The sequence below is a fragment of the Podarcis cretensis genome (assembly GCF_951804945.1).
Source record: "Podarcis cretensis genome assembly, chromosome: 3".
In the NCBI taxonomy this organism is placed as follows: Eukaryota; Metazoa; Chordata; class Lepidosauria; order Squamata; family Lacertidae; genus Podarcis; species Podarcis cretensis.
In genome coordinates, this window is record NC_137172.1 from 73,653,780 (window position 1) to 73,678,779 (window position 25,000).

At 41.7% G+C, this 25,000-nt stretch overlaps 1 protein-coding gene across 4 annotated transcripts in view; it reads right to left on the bottom strand.

Annotated features, from left to right (window-relative positions):
• Nucleotides 1-25,000, bottom strand: part of CDC40 (cell division cycle 40) — a 92,399-nt gene that overhangs the window by 14,333 nt on the left and 53,066 nt on the right. The window contains exons 1-5 of one of the 4 annotated variants that reach the window (XM_079971663.1): nucleotides 24,418-24,616; nucleotides 9,509-9,595; nucleotides 6,452-6,581; nucleotides 790-873; nucleotides 27-166 (exon numbers count right to left, since the gene is read on the bottom strand). In XM_079971663.1, the coding sequence (XP_079827789.1) occupies nucleotides 27-166; nucleotides 790-873; nucleotides 6,452-6,581; nucleotides 9,509-9,523 (369 nt within the window). In that variant the 5' untranslated portion in view covers nucleotides 9,524-9,595; nucleotides 24,418-24,616. Of the gene's footprint in view, nucleotides 1-26; nucleotides 167-789; nucleotides 874-6,451; nucleotides 6,582-9,508; nucleotides 9,596-22,115; nucleotides 22,240-23,108; nucleotides 23,336-24,417; nucleotides 24,617-25,000 lie in introns of those variants that run through there. The other 3 variants (XM_079971660.1, XM_079971662.1, XM_079971661.1) reach the window with 3 other exon arrangements.

A 25,000-nucleotide genomic window follows, 5' to 3' on the forward strand; every position in this document is an offset into this window, starting at 1 on the left:
TCGAAGAATAAACAAGGGGTGCTCACTTCTGAAGGTTTTGCAACATCCTTTTCATCAACATATTTTGCCCACGGTCCCAAGAAGCCATCAATGTTAGATGCATCATTCTCTTTGAATTTCTTCCGTTTCTCGGTTTTCTTTTGTCCTGTTTCAAACACAGTCAGACCTGTAGGCAGCAGCAGAAGTTTATGTTTAGGTTCACTTTAAGAACGACCATGTATTCTTCCACATTCCACACTTCACCATTCCACTTGAATCATTTCAGTGTTGTCAGGAAAGAGAGAATGTACTAGATTAGGGGAAGTTGAGGCTTTTGTGTGCAATTGTTGGCCTTGGACATGCATCTTCAAATGATCTGTCAAACAAGAAACAAGCACTGCATGCAAAGTGAATGGTAGCTGTAAAATCACAAGATGATAAACCAATCAGCTCTCGATACGCTATATTTGATTAGCCTTTCTAGAGAGTTGTGCCTTCATCGGCAACTAACCTATCGCCGCCTTCTGCACTCTCCAATGAAGAAACATCTAAGATGCAAATCTTGTTAGCATTTTGTCAAGAAGCTGAGATGCACACAGTTCTTTACACACTATGCCTGACTTCTGCTATGTTCCAGAAGCAGTCTCTTTGTATGTCCAACATCAGTCGCTTAAAAGCACCTCCCTACTTAAGTAAACTACTATTTCATCCATTATATACAATTTATTTTAAACATTTTGTTAATGCACACACACACACACAACTGATTGAATTTTGTAATTAGGTGACGCTATAACAAATATTCTTTACCTTGATTCTTTTCAGCTTCTTCAACAGAACCAATATATTTAGTAGGAACTTCATAATTATCTATTGAGGGATCCAAAGCATATCCTGTGGAAGGACAAAACCGTAACATTTTAAGATTCACCTCTTGTGGAATATTTTTATTGGCAGAGCTCCAATTTCAGCCACCAACTCTCAGAAGACCTTTACCCTGAGGACACATCCATCATAGTGAAGCCAAAGCACAGCTTAGCACAAAGGAACAGACATGCAGCTTTCTGGAGAGGCAATTGTGACCGCTTTGCTCCTCCCTGGCCATTTTGCTGTTGCACTGAACTAAGTCATAATTCGGCTTAGCATGTTGTTTGAACCCAGAATACAAAAGTGTGCTTCTTTCAAACCTGATTTCACCAACGGAAGGGGACCTTCTGGATGCCAGAGAAGGCCTCTGTAGGGACACGTGCCCCTGTGCTTGCCATGCTAGCAACCCTTTCACATGGTGGATACATGAGAATAGCTTCATAGTTTATAGTCAATTCTATCTTAATTCAGATAAAGACAGAAAGTAGGCCAATAATAGCTTGGGTGATGTGGCAGGCCTCAACCAAAAGTATCTATTACTAAGTGCCAGTATATTAATATGACAGCTACTAGTCATGGATCATCTGCTATAGAAGACGGGATCACTTTGCTTTCAGCAAAGAACGAACTGTTTAAACAAAATTCTCAGTCTGTTTATCAAAGCTGAACGTAGCAGACTGTTCTTGAATCTGCTACAACCAATGAAATACAATGTTAACTTGTTCATAAGAACAGAAATTTGCACACCCTGAGCTTACAGTACCCTGACTCAAAGTGGCAGATATTAACAACCTTAATGACCCTGTCAAAAGGCAGCATACAAATATAATTAACTGAATAAACATAGTAAAGTTTCCAGCTTAACAAACCTACACTGAATAATAGTTTTAGAGTGCAAATCTGCTTGCCTAATGAAAGTAGCAACTTTCCAATCCAACCCAGAGTCTGGTCAATTGTCAGAACCTAGCTGGTGAGGTGGGTTTTCATGAACAATTTGCAAGGACGACCATGGTAAATGACAATTGTCTGGATTTTACTATTCTGATGAGAATTCCACATAAATAAGCCAAGCATTATAGAACCCAGTTTTATGCTGAGTGAGGTCTTTGCATGGGGCCAATGAGCCAATTTCTCAGTAGACTCAACTTCACAGTTCTTATTTAAGGCAGAAATGCCAATTTGGATGTATTTCAAAATCAATACAGCAGCTTATTTGTCCTCTCACTGTATTGATGCCATTTCTGGGACTATTTGTTTGCTCCCTCAAACCGAGTGATCGTGAATGGAGCCACTGGGTGAGATTTAATCTTCAGCGGGAGCTGTGTTCTCTATAGCCTGCCTGCATTTCATTCAGCATCTTTTCCTTATGAAAAGGACTTTGAACAACTCCTACTTTATGCTGAGAATGTGAAAGAGATTCCTATCTTTTTTTTCTGACAGAGACTTCCAAATGCAGCTGTAAGGGGAAACCTGCTGTTTTAAAAACAGACCTCTTTTTATGTAACTGGTCTCTGCTTAGAACCTTTGACTTAACTCCCCCCCCCAACCCAATTACAAATAAGCAGGCCCACATGCGGTTCACCTTCCCCGTCACTGAGAAGTGAACCTGAATAAAATGAAAGATGAACACTGCATGGTTTTAGTCTTTAAAAAGAAGGAGACATTTGTGAGACTGCACTGCCTTCTCTTCCCCACCTTCTCTGTGGCAACAGAACTGACTCAGCCGTGGTAAGGACACAAGCATTAAATTGCCTTTGGGGGGTTAGAAGCAAATGGCAAGTTGTCTAAAAGCACAGTCCAAAAACACAAGATTGACCAAGAAGGATCCTTTCCTTCCTTCCTATTTGACATAAAACACAATGAAAGTGATGTGGTCAACACAAGCATGTGGCTGCTAATAAATACTATTTGTTTCAGTGACATCCGGTCTATAAATGCTATCACTGCGAGATGGAATTATCCGCAGTGCCAGTGGCCAGCATGCATGCTGACAAAAGGCAGCTGAATGGCTCCCTTCCAAATGAAACCACAGTTTGTCTATTCACACAAAGGTCAAGCTCAGGGTAGAATAATCCACTGGCAGCATGAAACTTGCTTCAATAATGCAGCAGGTAGAATCTTGCTTATGGATAGAAGAGAAATGTTTTATTACTGGTCAGAGTATGGAAAAAGAACAATACTCTCCCTTCTGATTCCTAGATATCGCTCTCCTTCCATATATCCCCTGGAAAAAAAATGCTCCTCTGCAACCTGACAGCGAAGATGGAATGACTGGCTACCTTCCTAAAAGCGAAGAACTTCAACGGTCTTGACAAAGCATAATGCGTATAACCATATTTTAGCTGGTGAAGAATAATTTCTGAATGAGTGAATAATGTCAAACATACTATAATGCTCTTTCTAGGTTGAAACACTACTTAAAGACAAAATGCAAGAGTTGGGGCAAAATTGAGGCTTTGTTCTTTTTTTGCTTCTCTGAAAATAAATTCGAGTGCCTAATGTTAGCGTAAGGACTATGACCAGCTCCCAGCACTGTGATGGTGGAGCACTAAGATGGGCCTGGAAGACAGCCTAGTATCTGGATGAATTAGATTTATTAGTTCCTACTGCCAACATCCTAGCGTATTTTATTAGCCTGATGTAACTGAACAATGGTGCCTTTGTCTTATGCTAGCAACATTTTAGGCATGAAGTGCATTCCTGTGCAAAGAAGCCTGCATTCTTGGAGACAGACAATATGTCCTTCTCTGCACCCTGGTATTTAGAAAATTATTTTATTGTGGTTTTACAGAGAGAAATCGCTCACCATGTCATGGATGCAATAGGAAAGCAAAGTATTTTTCTTCTTATAAAGTACACTGAAACCACACCAATATTTAATTCCAAGGCAACATGCGCATATCCCCATAGATATAGACATTGCAATTGTGCATTAAGGGCTATCTTTGGAGAGCTCTCCGAAACAGGATACGTGGATGGGAGATAAAAAAATTCTCCACAGACTGCTATGCATTCTCTCTACTTTCATTTACAACCATTTTCAGACATCATATTGGAATAGGCATTAGTGATTAGCAGATTCCAATGGCTTTGGGATTATATGTAAAGCTGATGCTGCTCAGAAATGGTTGCCCTCTTATGTGTCTTGTTTGTTGTTATGTAATTTTTGTTTATTTGAAAAATCTCAATTAAAACGGGAAATTGCTCTCAGAACATTGGAGGCTACCTTATACCAAGACTAAGGCTACGTTTGAGTCAGGACCAGAGGCTCCAGCTGGTGCAGAAAGCTGTGGCTAGACTATTGATTGGGACAGACAATTGCTTCCACTCTGGTGCTTAAAAGCTTTCCCTGGCTGCCCATATACTGGCTGCCCATAGGCTAGGTTCAAGGTTCTGGTAGCAATTTACCAAGCCCTTAACAGCTTGGGTCCAGGATACTCTAAGAACCACCAGATTCATTATATCCGTTCCTTATCACCAAGTTCTTTGGGGAGTCACTATCAGCAGATCCTCATGTCTCAGATGCATGGCCTGGATCCACCAGAAGCTGTTATGGATTCAATTCTTCCAGCTGAAATTGCACAGGTCCCTCCTAGTTGGACGTCCAGCAGTTACTGAAGACTTTTATTGTTATTATTTCAGCAGACATTTTAACTGTGTTCTGATTTTATAGTTTTAACTGATTTTTATGTTCCTTATACTGTGCGAAATCACCTGTATACTACTTAGAGATTATTGTAATTAGTCCACATATAAATTGTTGAAATATAGAAATAAGTCTGTCTGTCGAGCTCAATATTACCGGTAGCTACACTAACTAGCTGTGGTTCTTCAGGGTTTCAGACAAATGACCTTCCATGCCCTATCTAGAAATGCTGGGAACTGTACCTGGGACATTCTGCATGCAAGCATGTGCCCCATCAATGAGTATTCTCTAAAGAATAAAGGACAGGGTCTTCCTTTTTCTATGTAGCCATTCTTTTGGTTTCTTGAAGATGCTTCCTCCCTCTACTTGCCACAATCAATTGACTGTCTGACATATAGGATTGCTTAAAGCAGCAACACGAGGCTTATGGAATGGACACAGGGAGTCTTTTTAGACTTCAATCTTTTTGCACAATGTTTAGATGTACTTCTCAGAATTGCTGCCCTTGTGTTCACTACCACTATTGTTGTGAAATTCCTATTCACTGATCCTCTTACAGAGGACATCTACAAAATAATCTTCAAAGGCTATTGAATAGTGAAATACCATTCACTGGTTGACACTTCCTTCAAGTTACTCTTATAAGTAGGCTTCATTTTTCAAAGAAGCTGCTAGTGGATGTCAGGATCGAAATCATAGCACACAAAATTCAGAAAATATACAATACTCTTCATGATATTAACTACCACTTGAATTAACAACAGCACTGCTCCACTTTCTCTAGCAGCATTTCACAATTGGAACAGATCGGGTAACCATAACTCCTGGATAACCTAGCAGTTTCCAGGGGAACCAGCATGAAAAGGGACTGCACTAATGGTTCTAGGAATCAAATCAGCTTCTGAAGAGACAAGAGTTTGGAGGCATGTCTTGCAGATATGGTATGCTCTGTACTTATTTGGTTATTTTAGGAAAATACATAATAACCAAAACACTTATCTCACCATGATGCATATGTTGGAGCAAGTGCAGTTCAATCTCAAGAGCGCTTTCAACTTACATTAGAAGGTAGAAATTATTACTATTACTATTATTTAAATTCTGGATACTGCCCTATACCTGTAGGTCTCAGGGTGGTTCACAAAATATAGAATAAAAATAATTAAAACAATTAACAATACTAATGTATAAAAGGTAAAGGTAAAGGTACCCCTGCCCGTACGGGCCAGTCTTGACAGACTCTGGGGTTGTGCGCCCATCTCACTTAAGAGGCCAGGGGCCAGCGCTGTCCGGAGACACTTAAAAATACACTCCCCAGTGAAAGCCCTTAAACCACCCCCTAAACCACCCCCTAGCCCACAAATACAAATAAAGAAATCCAAGTTATCATATAGCAAATATAAATACAAATAAGTAGTTGTGGCATACTTTAACATACATTTAGCACATAGTACGGTAATTAAAAGAAGCTTCAGCTATCTTATAGACTCAAGTACATTTTTGCCTGTGTTGTATGCTGAATAATGAACTCCCACCTCAGAGTTCATGTAATTAAAATTTAGATTGGGGGGGGGGGGAACATTAGCAAATAAAAGAGTGACTGAGACGTGAAAGCTACCTGGCTAACTGAAAGCTGCATGCTTTGTAGTTTCTCACAATTCTGGTGGAAACAGGGATACGGCATATGCTACCTCTAGGTCTCCAAACTGGAAGAAAAGGACCTCAAGCGGCTATTGACTGTGTACTGACCCATGCACAAAGATCAATGGCCTTGTATAGGACATAGCATGTCGATATTACACTCCTAATCAGATCCCTTTTCTAATTATCTGAACTAGCTAACATTTACAACTGATAAGAGTATATTTAAAACCTTTGAACTCTATCAGACCATGTCAACCATAGACAAATGTAGCAGATTCAAGATCACAAAAGGATTATCTAAAAAATATACCTTACCATAGGTTGCAAATGTTCTTCTCTGTTGTTCAAACATGAAATCATTAATGTGTGCTGGTTCTGTATATCCAGAAAGCATATTCCTAGGTGCAGCCATCTGCTGAGTCCTAAATGGATTCACCGGCCCAAACTGCATTAAAAATAAAGGCCATTTCACACGCAACTCTTTACTTACATGCATATGTGTATCCATGCATTTATAACATTTTCATCCTGCTCTTCTTCTAAGGTTCTCAGGGGAATAAAAGTGATTCTCTTCCTGCCCATTTTATCCTTAACAAACATGAGATATAGTGACTGGCTGGCCCAAGGCCACTCAGTGAGCTGCACAACTAGCTGAGCTTTTTAACCTAGGGCTCAACAACTCTAGTCTAATCCCGTCTTCCCCAACCTGATGACCTCCAAATGTTGTTGGACTACAACTCCCATCAGCCTCAGGCAGCATGTTCAATGGTCATGCATGATGGGAGTTGTAATCCAAAACATGTGGAAGACACTAGGTTGGAGAAGGCTGTCCTGATGACAACATCCACTGTGATCCATCCTACTAGCTTTCTGTTTTAAAGCCTTTGCATACAAGTTGACCAGCAAAACAAATGAGTGGCTAGCACATTTTCCGTAATTAAACAGAGCAAGTGGGCACCATGGATGGGAACTGAGCCTGGCAGCGTTGCCTGTTATCGCTGAAATGGCTCTGGGGGCTAGGTGGGGAGTGTGGTCCAGCAGGTTGGCCATGTGAGAGCCATTTGGAGCCCCTGGGATCCTTGGACAATGCCTGACTTGTCCAACTGCTGGCACCTCATAAATCAGCTACTGTAATGTGTAGTATAACCCACAGAGAACCTAAAATAATGAATACCGTACTTTTTGCTCCATAGGGCGCACCTAGTTTTTAGGGGGGGGGAGAAAAAAAATTATTCCCCCCCCAAGCCCCAGAGAGCAAAGAAGGCAAGACAGTGAGTGGGATCCATCCCACTGGCTATCTTGGCTTCCTCTTTAGTCACGCGCAACCTCTCCAGCCAGGAGAGGCTGAGCGCGACTTCGTTTTTAGCCACAGGGCTGGGGAGGGGGAAGCCCGAGCTTCCCCCGACCCCAGCCCCCAGAACAGGTCCAGGAGCGGCGGCAAGATTGCACACAACCTCGCTGCCGCTCCTGGAGCTTGCGGGACTGGGGACGGGGGAAGCCCGAGCTTCCCCCGACCCCAGAACAGGCTGCTATCCGCAAGCCTTCGGAGCCCGGTGGGAACTCCTGCTGCACTCAGAAAGCTTGCGGATAGCTGCCTGAAGCCCAGGGAGTGTAGCGGGAATTGGCGCTGCGCTCCCCGTCTTCAGGCTGCTATCCGCAAGCCTTTGGAGCCCGGCGGGAACTCCCGCCGCGCTCAGAAGGCTTGCGGATAGCTGCCTGAAGCCTGGAGAGCGAGAGGGGTCGGTGCGCACCGACCCCTCTTGCTCTCCAGACTTCAGCGAAAGCCTGCATTCGCTCCATAGGACGCACACAGATTTCCCCTTCATTTTTGGAGGGGGAAAAGTGCATCCTATAGAGCGAAAAATACGTAAGTCCACAACCATCAGAAAAGTAATGTTGCGCCACATTTGCAAAATCTAATCAGATTCCTTCCATGCATTATTTGCTATTTCTCAAGGGTTAAGAGGAGAAAACCCATTTCTATTTATTGAAGCCTTCCCATACACTCTCATGCTTTTAATACAAGTTGAAACTTCATAATCAGTATTTAAACCTAAACCGTGACTAAGTTTTATAAAAGAATAAACAAACAGAAAATTAGTGTACATATTAACATCCTTGCTTCAGATGAGATTTTCCATGGGGAATGGAAACTACACTTACTGATTGGCTAAACCTAGGAAAACTGCCTCAAGCTTACACAAATAACTTACAGCTTTGGACAGCAACAATTTCAAGATTTTGACAGCTGCATGTATTAAAACTAACTATAGTTGCATTTCCCCAGAGGTGTTTTTCCATGAGGAATATTCGATTTCAAGATTAAATTGTTTTTATAGTCCATTTATTTGACAACTTTTATATAGTAAATATTATTTTCCAACCTCCCCCCCCCCCCATGCTGTACTGGAGTAGATTTTATTATGCACACTCATTTAAAGTGTATTTCTTTTTAAGATTTGTGAAGATTTTTTAAAAGAGTAGCTTACTACAATGCTTTCTACATTCTCAGCTGCTGCTATGATAAATACTGCTAATGTAGAAGATAAGGGTAGATCCAGATTATATTTTTGAAACTGTGCAAACTCAGAAAAACAAACAACATGCAAAAATAATAAAGCACAGATCTTACATGGTGTCAGATTAGTGTACATTTTAGTGTACCCATGATTTGAACACATGATACTTTGGGATACAGAGAGGTACAAGTGACCCTCCTATATGACAAATCATGAAACATATAAATTGTCTGAGCATTTAGTAGAAATAACTTGCGTTGCATATGGTCATCTACTATGAATCAGACCTTCAGAATTTTACCTTGGCTTCCGCTCGTGTATACAGATATGACAATTCATCAGAGAGAGGGAGAGAGGCTAGATGCAGTATACCCACCAACTGTGTGATTCCACAAATGGGGGGGGGGGGGTGGAGAAAGAAACAACATAACCCCTGGCTAGGAGATTATAAACAGCAAATAATGCATGGTTTTCTTTTACTCGTCTAATATTCCCCGGACTGAACATGATATATCCTAAGCATTTCAACCGAACATGGAAATGAACTTTGAGTGTGCAATTCCATGATTTTTGCCTGATGAGCATACCTATTTGCAACTTTAAGTGGCCTCATTATAGAAATTTAAAAACGATGGCTTTAAAAAAGATGTTCACAAGGACATCTGACTTCTAATTTTGCTTGGCCTCAAATCAAGATTTATAGAAATACCTGTAGAATTTAGTATTATTCCTAATTTAAAAGGAGTGTTTTTTAAACAGGAACGATTTAATAGTTCACAGGGTATTCCTTGAAGAAAGTTAGCCAATATTGTTCCAACTTACTCATATTTTTAACAAAAGTTAGTTTGCTTACCTCAGGTGCAAACATGGTGTCATAGGTTGGGTTGAACTGAACTTCCTTTGTAGTTGGATCAAGGTGAACTCCCGTTTCCACATCTTCCTAGAAAATTCAATCGTATTTTAATAGAAACCATTTTCTGACAGCACATCATAGGGAATAAGCTGATTCTACTAAGTGGCAACATTCACTACTTTTAATACCATGTTTTTACTTTTCACTCTGAAGCACTAAAAGCTAATCACATTTGCTTCTGATGTGGTACTGTCCACACACTGAGGAAGTATCCTGTGGATAAATTACTGAGACTGTAACTTCTTGGGGTGGGGGAGAAAATGAAAACATTAAGAAAATGCTTATACTTCCAAATACAGAAATGCCCATTTACCTTTTCTGGCACTACAGCTCACTACAGCTCCCCTTTAGTCTTGTACAGTGGTACCTTGGTTCTCAAACATCATGGTACTCAAACAACTTGGAACCCAAACACTGCAAACCCGGAAGTAAATGTTCCGGTTTGCCAACTTTTTTTGGAAGTCGAACATGCTCCGTTTTGAGTGCCACACTTCCGTTTTGAGTGTTATGCTGAGGTCTGTCTGTTTTTGCTATTTATTTTGCGTTTTTGTTTTTGTGGTGCTTTTTTGTTTTGTGGCTGTGTGGAACCCAGTTCAGCTACTGATTGACTGATTGATTGTGTGACTGGGGTACATTGTTTATTGCTTTCATTTTATGGATCAATGGTCTCGTTAGATAGTAAAATTCATGTTAAATTGCTGTTTTACTGGTTGTTTTTAAAAGTCTGGAACGGATTAATCCATTTTGCATTACTTTCTATGGGAAAGCGCATCTTGGTTTTGGAACGCTTTGGTTTTGGAACGGACTTCCAGAACGGATTAAGTTTGAGAACCAAGGTACCACTGAAATACAAAATCAGCCATGAAGGGGATTGCCTTCTGCACAAATTCCAAACCTACCACAACACAGCCAACTCATACTTGTTCCAGTTCATGCAATAATGCAGTCCAATGAAATTTATGAGCAACTGATCCACATGAATATTCACAACTTATAAATGAAAAATTGACTATTTTCATGTCACAAAGTTACCATTGAATTAGTGACAATATACCTGTTTGTCTGTTTCTTGTTACCAGGCTACACTGCTTTATTAATTTCAGCTATTCAGTTCAAAGTGTATAATATGGAAATGGGGCCCCATGCATCAGCTACCCCAACTTATTTCCCCAAGGAGTTAAATCCTATAACAAAAATATTAATGACAAATACAATCTGTCCCCCCTATTAAAAGTAACCAAGGAACGAAATGTCACAATCACACAAAAAAGTTTACTCAGTTGCTTAACTGCTTTTATCAACTAAGACATTTTTGCAAACATTAAATCTCCATGTAGTTCAAAATCATTGGGTTCCACAGCAAGGTATGCAATGTTCTGCTTGCACATGGGGTGTTTTTAAGCTACCTCCTCCCAGTGGCAACCCCTGTGCCCTCTGGTGTAGGACTCCATATGGTAAAAGTGGCTGCCGCTGAAAGGATTTCCCTTCAACATAGCCACTTATCATGCATTTTAGACAATATGTTATGCTATACTATACCAATGGCTAGAATTTAAAGAGGAACAGTTTGCCATGTGACAAAGGTGGTTATGTTACTAAAGCAGTAGTCAAAAAGTCACTGGACTAGTTGCGAGCTCTTTTTTGATGCTGACCAATATTCTTTTTGCCCACAGTCTACAGAATTGCATGACTATTTCCACATGACCACCAGCACTTTGGAGTAAAGTTCCTTGAACTGCAGTCCCTGCATGTTGCATAGCAACCTGCTTTTAAAATGCAGGCGAGTTGCCAAAGCTGTTTGAAACATAAAGCACAGGAATCTGCAGGCCACTGTGCATGCACACAGTTGAGTAAGACTAAAGTCACTCTCTGGACTGCATACATTTGTTTTCTCCAGTCTTAACATGCCTCAAGTTTTCCACAAAGGACCTGCTTTTGCCCCTGTAAATTTCCCCTAAATCTGTTTTCCCCTGTCAGCATCTTTCTCGACCTGTGAAACCAAGAACTAAATGTGCAATTCAGATGTGGAAGTGAACCAACACATACCACAAATTGAGAAAATTAGGTTAGGCTAGGCCTAGCACATCAGTGGAAAGAGCCATCAGGCTTGATACTTACAACTGAGTGAGAAGAAACACAAGATGAGCATTTTGACATTGCCATGTTTTCAGACCATGTTTAAGGTATTGAAATGCAACACAGTTAATTAAAGGGAAAACCAACGTGCTTAGGTGTCATGTCTGCACAGGAATAGAGATGGTATGGGTTTGCCCAACAACAGATGTTGGAAATGTAAAGAGACTGAAGGAACATTCTTTCACCTTTGGTTGACGTGCCCAAGGATCAAGGCTTTCTGGGAAATGATCTATAATGAAATGAAAAAGGTATTTAAATATACCTTCTTGAAGAAACCAGAGGCCTTTCTCCTGGGCATGGTCGGCCAGTTGGTGCCAAAGAAGGACAGAACTTTTTTTATGTATGCCACAACAGCAGCAAGAATACTCATTGCAAAATACTGGAAGACACAAGATCTACCCACTCTGGAAGAATGGCAGATGAAGGTGATGGACTATATGGGACTGGCAGAAATGACCGGCAGAATCCGAGACCAGGGAAAAGAGTCGGCGGAAGAAGACTGGAAGAAATTTAAAGACTATTTACAGAAATATTGTAAAATTAAAGAATGTTAGAATGGTGTTGGACAGAAATTAAGTGGTTTCCAGCTGTAATGCTTAAGAGATATGAAAAAAAAAAGGTTTAGAAATAAGTAAAAAACTAATGGTGGGGATTTGCTGAACTAACAATTTGAATTGGAATACAAGAAAGGGAGGTATGAGGAGGTCTGGAAAATAAGTTAAAAGAAAATAAGTAATGGAAATTCTCTGTTTTTTTTTCTTTTTCTTTTTTCTATTTTTAATTGTTTTTGTATTTTTGTATTTCTGTTATCTTTTCTTTTTATTCTTTACATTGTATTATTTCTTGAAAATCTTAATAAATATTCTATAAAAAAAAGAGAGAGAGATGGTATGGGGAGCCTTTTTAAAGCCAAAGGCTGCATTCTCTTGGGATACGTGGTCGAGGCAGTGGTGGGAACCTAAGAACAGGGGGCCAAAATGTGACACTTCAGGCCTTTCTATCTGGCCTTTGGGACACTGGCCAGGTTAGATCCCACTCCCTCAGTCAGAAGGGAATGTGGTCCTTTCCTTAGACTGAAAAGGGTTCCCCACCCCTAGGTCAAGGGCTTGGGGGAGCAGTGGTTGAAGGGCCACTTACCAATAGTAAGCAGAAATGGGCAAAACACCCATTTTCTTTGTCTCTGCCATACTTTTCCCTCTCTTTTCATCCACCCCACCACATGCTTTCCTTCTATCCACCCCCAACCACAATTCATTTACAGTGGTACCTCTGGTTATGTACTTAATTCGTTCTGGAGGTGCATTCTTAACCTGAAACTGTTCTTAACCTGAAGCACCACTTTAACTGATGGGGCCTCCCGCTGCTGCTGCACCACCAACGCACGATTTCTGTTCTCATCCTGAAGCAAAGTTCTTAACCCGAGGTACTATTTCTGGGTTAGCGGAGTCTGTAACCTGAAGCATATGTAACCTGAAGCATATGTAAACCGAGGTACCACTATACTTTCTTTCTATTCAGCTTTCCTCGTTGCTGGGTGGGGTTATAGGTTTCTATTTCCCTTAGCCCAGCACAGAAGGAACGCAGGCTGCTAATACCCAAACAGAGTGATCTGTTTCTCCACTGGCAGCTCAATTTCCTTCCATGCTAGGCGAAGAAGAAGAAAGAAAATATTTCTCTGAGTCCAGCATGAAAAATGCAGCAAGAGGAAGCAACAGCAGCAGCTTTACTGCGAAGTAGAAGCAGATGGAACAGGGCTGATGAAGGAGAAACTGTGGCCTGGATGGAAAGGCCCCACAGACCAGAGGTTCCCACTCCCCAATTGCAGGATACAGGGAAAGACAGACAGTATTTTTTGTGTAGCTCTCTATAGGAGGAAAGAATGCGTCTTTCAAAATACAGTGGTGCCCCGCAAGACGAACGCCTCGCAAGACGGAAAACCCACTAGACGAAAGGGTTTTCCGTTTTGGAGGCGCTTCGCAAAACGAATTTCCCTATGGGCTTGCTTCGCAAGACGAAAATGTCTTGCGAGTTCCTGCGGGGTTTTTTCCCTCCCCCCCTTTTCCTAAGCCGCTAAGCCGCTTATCAGCTGATCCGCTAAAAGCCGCTAAACCGCTAATAGCGCTAATCCGCTAAGCTGTCAATGGGCTTGCTTCGCAAGACGAAAAAACCGCTATACGAAGAGCCTCACGGAACAGATTAATTTCGTCTTGCGAGGCACCACTGTAGAATATCATGCACTGTATATTATTGCTAAAGCTGGTGGCTTTCAAAGAACTCTTCATAAGAAGTTTGCTTACAAATGGTCAAGCTGTACAGAGGTTTAAGCACCAGACTTTTCTACAGTTGAGAATAGCAAGATTAGGGACAGCTTCTGTTTGAAACAATCTGAATAACCTACTAGGGGCTGAGTCTTTAGTGTGGCAGACCCTGCCCCGTCGACAGAGGTTCAGCAGCAGTAATCCCTGGTTTATAGGCACTCAGACTGGCCTTTCAAACCTGAGATTCTTTGCCAACTAGGCCTGGACGATATATCACCCAGGTTTGGTATGTTGGCTTCACTCAGCAGTATATCGCTGGTGAAACCGCCACTGCTCCTGAGTCCCTCTGCTAGCAACGTCTTCTAGCAGTTCCTTTCTCCAGCGGCACTGCTAGCACTGTCTCGCGGGCAGAAGCCAATGCAGCTTGTTTTATCAACATTGGAGTATATTGCCCAACTGCGATGTTTGGCTGGCGATACACTGCGATGTTGCCCAGCCCTATTGCCAACCACTGCTTTTACTATAATGCTATGTTTTAAGATTGTATACTGCCTTGTGATATCTTATATGAAAATGTGGTTTATAAATATTTCAGTAAATAAAGTAGGCATATTATAAAGTACCTATATTCCTCAATTTACTACTATTGCCAGTTAAAAAACGCTACAGTCCAAAGTACAGTAGTACCTCTAGTTGCAGACATCTGTTCCGGGGTGCCATTCACACCCCGAAAAGTCCACAACTAAAGCGGCGCTTCTGCGCAAGTGCGATAGAGCACGTCTGTGCACGCGTGTGGGGCAAAACCCAGAAGTATACACTACCGGGTTTGCCACGTTCGCAAGCCAAAAAGATGCAACATGAACCTAACGCAACATGAGGTATGACTGTATGCCCTCCCTGTGTCCTTTAACAAAAGGGTTACAAAAGATAGAAGACACCAGTTCAGTGAGCTACTTTGCATAATGCATCATCTAATCAGTGACTTGCAATCCAAAACAGTAAGTGTGTCTCACTAACTTTGCCTATTAAAAATGATGTACACACAGCATTCCACAGTATGTCCTCCAATGGTGGTGTAGATGCACTGCCTGACTTCATTCTTTTCAAAGCAGCCTCTTCCCAATTCAGTTGCTTGTAATGGCAACAGCTACTGGTATATTCACAAACCTCCACTTTGCACCCCGTACTCTAACTGGAAAGAGTTACACTAACAGCAGTTAATTTTTTCAGAAGACACCACAACAGAATTGTATGGAGTAGTACAATTATGTGACAAGTGTGGTTCACACACTCCAATTCTATGCTATGGGTTTGAGGCTACCGTACTTTAAAAAAATATTAAAATCGATTTTGATGGATCTCAAATTCTACTACATGAAATGCATTAATTCTTGAGTAACAGTGAGGATAATTTTTGCTATTAAGGAAACTAGACAATTATGCAACTATTCTAGCTGTCAGTAACTAATGTAGATTCAGAAATCGAAAGCACCCCACATTTAATTAAGGGAACATATGAAATTCTCTCCTTGCTGAAATGTCAGAAATCCATAATTTTATCTCATTCCTCTTTCCTGTTAAAATTATTTTACTAACAGAACAGACTGTGACATGAACAATTTTCACAAGGACAATTATAGCTATTCCAGTTCTATTGTACTGTTATAGCTCAACTTCTAACTTCAAAACCACACAATGCATTCACCATTCTATCTGAACCTGGGATCTTTGAAATTGAAGCACAGTAGTATTAACCCAGCTTTCACTTACAAGGCTCCCTGCATTCACCATTTTCAACAAGCAAATCTAATTTTTTGCACAGATGACTTCCTGCTAATCCAGACAAGTTTATCTGGATCTGTCTCTGAAATATGTTCAGAACCATGATGTTTCAACCTCTTTGGTACTGCTTTGAAGGGGGAAAAGTGTAGGTCACATCACTATGTGTGATTTTGGAAGAGTACGTTCCAAAATTTCAAGTAGAATAGTGATCATTTTGCAATAGATTAAAAAAGGAGCAGGGAAAATTAGCACAAACGTGGATATCTTTCAATATATTATTTACAACATTGTATGGCTAGCATGCACAGGGTAACACCTCCAAAAATTTGCCATGTTATAGAAGATTAGTCTCTTTAGCCATCTTTGGGGGACTCGTGCATATATCTAACTCCTTGCTTTGCAAATTCTTCCTGCTTCTGTACCACACATTTCTAAACATTAGATTTTTTTTAAAAAAAAAATCACACATACCAGAAGAAGTCAAAACAAGCTGACAGAATAATCCAGCATTTATGGAACATGAAGAATATACTGCAGCTCTTTAATTAAACATTAATATGACAAAAGTGAAATTAGAAAGCGCTGTCTGCTGGATTTGTCTTCTTTCATTACATACCATTCTCAAAGATAAACACAACACCTTGAAGGCATTGTTCAAGCTTTAAATCAAGAGAAAAATGACTGAATGGGTACGTGGGACTGCCTTTGAAGATGATTCAGAAGCTGCAGCTAATGCAGTATGGTGCAGTCTGTCTCCCTACAGCAAAGGCAGCCAATGTAGTGCTCTCCGGATGTTGACTGACTATAACTGACCATTGGCCATGCTGGCTGCGGCTGATGGCAGTTGCAGTCCACAACTTTTGGCCGACACCAGATGTTGTCCGCTTGCTTTCAATCCTAATCCAAATAGCTGGTGGTCACCTCTAAAGATGCAAATGATCCAGGTCATTGTACTCTAAGGAGTACCTTCTAGCATATATAGCTCAGTTGGTTAGACCATGGTGCTGATAACGCCAAGGTTGCAGGTTTGATCCCTGTATGGACCAGCTGCATATTCCTGCATTGCAGGGGGTTGGACTAGATGATCCTCAGGGTCCCTTCCAACTCTACAGTGCTATGCTATGTATCTCGCCATGTGGTGTAGTGGTTAAGAGCGGTGGACTCGTAATCTGGTGAACAGGGTTCGCGTCCCCGCTCCTCTACATGCAGCTGCTGGGTGACCTTGGGCTAGTCACACTTCTTTGAAGTCTCTCACTCACCTCACAGAGTGTTTGTTGTGGGGGAGGAAGGGAAAAGGAGATTGTTAGCCACTTTGAGACTCCTTGGGGTAGTTATAAAGTAGGATATCAAATCCAAACTCCTCCTCTTCTTCATGCTCATAAAATTGTGAGATGACGTCCTACTCTGTCCCATCCTTCACAGCAGTGAAGAACGGGCTTTCTTCATAGTGATCCCATGCTATGCAATGGTCTCCCTAGATGAGTACATCAGAGCCCCTCATGGATTTCATTGCACACAAATCCGGCAGGGAAGGCAGCATAAGAAAGGCCCTTCTCCTTTCCAGCACAACTCACATTAAAATACTTTATGCATAATTAAAATTATGTGAAATCACCAGGAATTTAACAAGGCATTTTTTTGTTATTGTGCACTGCAATGTTTGTTACTATGCTTTGTATTTTGTGTTTTTATATTGTAGACTGCTTTGTGATCCTTGGAAGAAGGGTAGTATAGTATGAGGCACTTTCCTACCTTCCCTCCCAGTCTCTCCACCTTCGGCTTTGTTTGCTGCTGATCTGCTTTGAAAAGTTCACAGAGTTCAGTACTTTTCAATGTGGGGAACAGACTCCCATGAGAGATGATGGACTCTTCTCCTTTGGAGGTTTTTAAGGAAAGGTTGAATGGCCATCTGTCATGGATGCTTTAGATGAGATTCCTGTATAGCAGGGGGTTGGACTAGATAAGCCTTGGGTCCCTTAAACTCTAAGATTCTATGATTCTAATGCAGATGTTGCTCCCTTCAGACCTCTGAAGATGGGCAGGGAGGGGAGAAGAGAAGAATGCAGAAGCTTTGCAGGTGGCTAAGAGATATTCACGAGCACAACAGAACCTACGAGTGCCACTTGTGCACCAGGCGATGAACTAGAGGACGGCCTTTTCCCAGCACAAAGCTATCATTGGAAAAATGAGGCTGCATTATAGTTTAGACAACTGAAGAAGGGAAGCAGGGAATCCCATATATCCACTTCTATGCTTGCAACGCCAAGAGAGTACTTCAGTGCAAATCCCTATTTCTGGCAGAGATTAGTGCAAACATACAGTGGAGCCATAGAATTGGAAGGTATGACAAAATGCAAAAGCCTGTAATGCAAAAGCCTTTTTACCAACGTGGGGGTTGAACCCATGACCCTGAGATTAAGAGTCTCACGCTCTACCAATTGAGCTATCCCATGTTAACTACTATTGCCTGAACTTTTATTTCAAACCATTTAGTCCACAATAAATGCAATGTGTCTCTTCCTCTACCCATCCAACACCTTCAAAAAGAGTGACCACATACTCTTTTCGCTCTCCCAGAAGCCCCAACCTGCAAATCACAAAAGATGCTTAGCTCATTTTATCTATTTGTTAATTAGGAAAATGAAAGAAGGGGGGTGTTTTATTGTTTTTTGAGATCCTCCAGCTGCCCCAAGGAATAAGAGGTTCCACATTCCTCAATCTGAGAAGAGGTTTAGGAAGCCCTATCACAGACATCCAAATTTATCTTGATTTCTCTTTTCATGTGAGCCACTCTCATTGGTCTAATCATGACCCTTGCACTCAGAAAACTGTATCTGCCCGTTTTGAGCATTCCTTTTTTGCAAGATCAACATCTTTGCAACTAGAACTGTCATTTGAAACCAGGCTGCTCGATTCTTGTTTGGTCTCCATATCTGAGGTGTGCAGCAAGCATTTTTTTTAATGATATAATCACTAGAACAGGAATGAGCTTTTTTGCCTTTTCTTTACAAGAAATGCACCCTCTTGGAGGTAATCTCTTTGCAGGGAGTGGGGTTGTATGCTGGCACTGAGAGTGGGGCCAGAACCACCCCCACACTGTTTTTCTCGTAAAATGATCATCACTCCTCCCTGTTTCTCTCCCTCCTTTTTTCTCTCCTGAATTTTCAAGACACAGAGAGAAAGAACAGTGTGGGTGGTGATAATCTTAAGAGAGAAAGGAAGTGTGGGCTGGTGACAATCTTAACTTTGCTTTCTTGCTACCTGCAGAGGATCACAGATTGCCCGCCATTGCTCAAGAATATTACACAACGTAATGTTATTCTATTAATGAATTATGGCAGAGAAAGAAATATATAGTATTGGTTTTAGCCTTCAAACAAAAGCTATTGTTTTAGTACATTGTAGAGAACTCTTGACACATCTACTTGCTTAAGAGTTTACCGTATCTATTTTCAGGGGTGCCCAAAGTTTTGGGGCCTAGGAGAACATTTTAAAAGCTAAGAAAATGTCATGGGCACTGCACAATACCCATTACATAGAAGAAAATCTGGAATGACTCAGAACTGGGCCCTCCTACAAGCAACACACCTATTCCTACCCTCCTGCTGAATTAAAGCTGACAAAAATGCATGCAATTCCTCAAAGAATAAGCAACACTCACAATCAAACAATGAAACAAAACATCACACTCAATTTATGGTGTAACTGTGGTCATATGGGAATTTAGAAGTGAATTTCTGGAATACTATACTACAACTTCTTGTCAAACACCTGATGCAGCATGTAATAGCATAGTAGGAGCAACAAAAGGGGTACATTGGAAATGTTTTCTAAGTTCAACACATTTCAAGTCAGTGAATTTTTCATGAATACTACAAAGGCTGTATAGAAAGTAAGAATTTGAAAAACGTATTATAAAAACTTGACATTAAAGTTTTGACATTAAAATAATGTGTAGAATAACACAGCCTCAGAATTTATTTTAATCTACTTTTGCAAACAATGCCAGAGTTTGGAAAAGTCTACCAAACATATTATTTCTACATAGACCCCAGGTCCTGCCCATGGACAGCTACAATTCTAGGAGGGATTTTCTCTCTCTCTCTGTGTGTGTGTGTGTGTGTGTGTGTGTGTGTGTGCGCGCGCGCGCACACACACACACACAATGTATCTATATAGCTCTATACGTATACATATATATAAGCAAACAAGACAACCAAACAAAACAGATGTAATGACTACATTCACATGTCACAGCAAACAATAGCTAATGCTTAACTGTAAATGTGCAGGAAGCTCCCGATTTATCCTTCTGGTAGCACAAGTGAAAGCAACAATGACATGTGGCTTAGCGTTGTAGCCAAACTAGAAGTTATGGTTTGTTTCACTCCAAGCAAGCCACACATGAAGCCGAACAATGCTCTTCCCAAGATGTGCAAATAGGGCCATTCTTGAGAAAAACAGGGTGACAGTCAACTCAGTTTTTCTAAAAGTAGATCCATTGAAATTAATCAAACTTAAGTAAATTGAATAAATTTCAGTGTATCTAAGTAAAATTTAACTGAAAAGTATCCATAGCTACTATGTGGAATCTTAATCAATGCACTGCAACAAAAAGAATTATTCCAAATTGGTCTCTGATTAGTATCATGAATATATATAACAATCTTAAAATGGGAAGGTATTCTTCTCTATTACGATGATGAAGTACACTAAAAAAGCTAAAAAAAACCCTGCATTACTTAATTAGAATCATACAACCTAAACAATTGCAACACTGCTCATAATAAATCTTCTTTACTATGAATTAACCATTGCAAATCAGACTTCTGCCTCTATACAAGTTTCAGAATCGGAAGCAAACATTTGTGTTATGCAATTTAAATTCAAGGGTTGTCTGCTTCCTAAAAAGTATGTACCTTTCCTGTTGGACACAGGATTGAACTACTTATGTACATTTCTTGGCTGTTCATTGCCTTTTGGCAGTGAAAATTTATAGCTGATGCTTACAAGATAAATTATTAGATTGTGTAGGAAACAACCACCACCAAATTGCTGAACACTGTTCAAAACTAGCACCAAAGGAAACATTACAGGATTTTACCAATACAAAAGATGTTGGAGCAGTTAGTAGACTACAGTGGGGGTAAAAGAAAGGGCTGAGAGAAGCAAGAGCAGGAAGACTAAAAGGAGTCCTCACTCTCACAACCTAAAAACAGCTATATGATTTCATGAATAATTATACTGCCATAGATGTAAGAGTCCCATGTGCTTTAGACACACACAGGCATGACAAAGAGATGGACAGGGTTATGCAGCTAGATACTGGACAATGTAAAAGGGCTTGGATCTTGTATAAGATTCCACATAGTAGCTATGGATACTTTTCAGTTAAATTTTACTTAGATACACTGAAATTTATTCAATTTACTTAAGTTTGATTTGGGCAACTGGTTCTCCAAAACTGCTTCTGGGAAGACTGGCAACTTCCTTCTCTCAAGTGGTTGACTGCTGAACTTTGGAAGAATGATGCAGCTATGGCAGAGGGAGAGAAGCAAGGAAAAGGTTGAGTCTTCTGCTTCTCTCCTGATCTGCTAGTTCAACCAGCAGCATTGCTTAAGACCTGCCATTAATTAAGACAGGCAAGAAAAGCACATCTGTAGGGGAGGTGAGAGATCCGCGTGAGGGTCTCCTTGTTTTTCACAAGGGTAGCAAAAGGAATTGCTAAGAGGATGAAGAAGAGACCAGATCTTAACAGCCCAGCCTAATAACCATTCTCAGTTTTATTTCATGCCCAGTCCTGGTCCATACTAGCATTTCACTTCTCAGAAGGACTTTGGAATTGCGATGAGTAGTACAGAGAAAATGATGACACAGTGTGTGGCAGCTAAGAAAAGACAAATTCCATATTAAGGTGTCTGAAGAAGTGTGCATGCACATGAAAGTGGATACCAATAACAAACTTAGTTGGTCTCTAAGGTGCTAATGGAAGATTTTTTTTATTTTGTTTCCATATTAAGGATCATTACAAAAGGAATTGAAAGCAAACTGCCAATATGATGTCTATATACTACCTCATGGATCAGAAGCACTATGCCTCTGAATATCAATTGCTGGGGAACACAAACAAGAGCTATTGCAGTCATCATAGGGTTATTGTTGTTTTAATGGTCTTTAATCTCATGGAATTGGAGGTTACTGTGAAGCATAGATTAAAGTGGAAACAGGAGGAAACAATTTATAGACGCCTAGCCTGTTCTACTACAACAGAATAAGCTTAAAGTTTCACATACATGAGAAAGCATTAATAAAGACAGCCTAAATGGATCCTAGCCAGATGTCAAGAATATTGTACAACAGGGCTGTCTCACCTTCTGCCATCCAGATGTAGCTGGACTCCAGCTTCTATTGGCACCAGCCAGCACAGCAATTAGTCAGGGGTGTTGGGAGCTGGAGCTGAGCAACACCTGCAGGGTCACAGGTCAGCCATCTCTGCTGTACAGAATGAAGCAGGTAAGCTCCCCTTATGTATAAAGGGAGTGGAATCACACCTAGCATTAAAGCCTAGCATAACAAGAATATCAATGGTATTAGCTTAGTTCCTTAAAATCGAGCAGAGCAAATATTAGAGTGGGATCCAATCAATTGAAAAGACAAGTACTGTAATGTTTTCAAGTCCCTCCACTGCAAGGTGCCTAACTGGGCAATGTTGGTTTTGCCACTCAGACTCAGTAGGGGCAAGGGAAACCCATAAACAAAGTTTATAAACAAAGTTTATTCACAGCAAAAGTTTGAAATATGGGTCAGACCAAGATGCAGCAGGGCAAAAATATGACACACTAACTTTTAGAGATCGCTTTCCCGTTAAGGAATACCAAATAGGCCACCGTTACCCTCTCTCAGTCAAAACACCCAAGTATTTTTGAGCCTTAAGTTTGTAAACCCCATGTCCCTTCTCCGCCTTAAGAGTTCTCCTAAAGCTTTAAAGTTTAAAGGAACAGGCAGGCTTCCAAGAGGCGAGAACTCGTCGGCCAGCACTCTCCCTCCACGGCGAGCAAGCTCTCCCGGTTGACTTTCTGCCCGTCCTGCATAGAAGTCAGAGGAATTCTTCTAGAAAAACTGGCGCCAACCCTCGTGCGCCAACGAGAAACCTTCGCGGGATAGGTGACCCCCGGGGAGAATCTGCCCGGCTCGGAGCAGGATGAAATGACTTCACCTCGGGGCGAGAGAGGGAGAGCGAGTGCCAGCCCCGCAGCCGCCGCTTCTGGGCGACCTCCTCGGACCACGTACGGGCGAGGAGGCAGCGCTTCCTTGCCCCCACCCGCCCCGGGGCCCCAGGCGGGCGACTCCGGAGCAGCTCCTACCTTGACAGCCACCGCCGGGGCCGAGTCCACGACGGGCAGCAGCGCTTGCTGGGCCGGGGCAGACGAGGCGAGGTGCAGCACCGCATCCTCGTCGGCGACCGGAGCCGCCGAGTGGCCGGGCCTGCCCTCCGCTTCCGAGTCGGAATCGGAGTCCGAGACGCCGTACGAAGCGAGCGCTGCTATGGCGGCCGACATCTTAGCAGAACGGAAGTGGACCATCGGCAGGAGGGAGGAGCCACGAGGAGCACCCGGCGGGTCCTGGCAGCTGTACAAAACAGCTCCCTTTCCCTGTCGGGAATAACGCGCCGGCTCCGCGACTTTGCCCAGTTTTAAATCGCAAAATTGTTTTTAGAAAATTGCTCCAATTTTAAAAGCATCCGTCAAGAAGTCTTCGCCGTAGGTATCATTCATTCCAAGATTGGTTTTAAGATTACATGGCGTAGGACTTCCAGCAAGTATACAAATCCCAGCATGCAACCGACATGCCGACCCAGAGCCAAACATGAAAGCTTTTTCGTCGCTGAACTGGGCTGTATAAAGCGGCTCCCTGATGCACATTTATTTGGGAGAACGCTTCAGTAGGACTTCCGAGTAAATAAGCAGAGGTGCGGCAGCTGCAAGTATGTGAGAAGGAATGTTATGGCCTGCCAGAAAATGGCTGAAGAGACGCAGTGCCCCATCGTTCCCCCTTCCACAAATATTCTGTGACACTTAACACTTCAGTGCTGTATTTCCCACCACCAGTAAACAAAGCTTGTTTTCTCAAGTAGCCCCAGAAGAAGTACGAAGTAATATGATTTAACATTCACGAAGCCCTAGGCTGCAACTCCACCACCTACCCAGAAGTAAGCCCCACTGAATTGGACTTACTTCTGAGTAGAAATCCTATTGAAATCAGTGGGACTTGCTCCCTAGAAATGGCGCATAGGATTGCGCTGCCAAGAGCCATGCAAGTTGTTTAAAAGGCTACATGTCCATTACGAGGACAAACTGCATATCGAGCAATGCATTGGCTCATTCTTGCGGCACTCAGGAGGAACCACTGCATACCAACAACCATGCGGTGTCATTTGTTTTATTATCCTGTAGCCTGCAAGGCACTTGATTTCACATTGCATTAACAAGTAGGGTGTTTTAAAGCAAACAACAAGCTCTATATGCATGTTTACTTTTAAGTAAGCCCCACTGAAATGCAGCGCAATCATAACCACAGCTACTCAGAAGACCAGTTCTTACTTCCCCGGTAAGTTGGGCTCTTGGCCCTGGGTTAGTCCCAGGTTAAGGCGGCAGGCGGCAATCCTCTACTCACCTGCAGGTAGATTCCACGGAACTAAATGAGGCTTATTTCTGAATCGTGCATTTTAGGTGTATTATAGCCTAATCCCACGCATGCTTATTCAGAAGCAGGTCCCATTAATTTCCATAATTTACTTTTTACGTAAGTGTGCTTAGTTCACTTGCAGCTTTACTAGATAGTTAAGCCCCACTGAATTTAGTAAGATCGTCTTTCGATAAACATCCGCAAACTGCAATCCAATCCTATTTATGTTTACTCAGAAATCCGTCAGGTGTGCTGGATAAGATTGGCTCCTGAGAGTAATAGGACTGCAACCTCACTTCCTTTGTGCATCCTAGACTAGAGACGTCCCACATAAGCTTTATGAAAACTTCAGTGATAAATGTTCCAGAGCCTGCGCTATCAAGTACTGGCTCCTCAGCACTTTTCGCTTCCAGTCAAACACGTCTCAAAAGGAAAATGGAGGCGGACACAAAATATATAGGATGACCCTGGGCCATGAAAAATATTTCTCTCGAATAAGCAGGGCTAAATGCTGGAAAGAATTCGTATATAAGTGCGTCGGAACATCCTCCAGCTCCGCCTCCCTTCATTC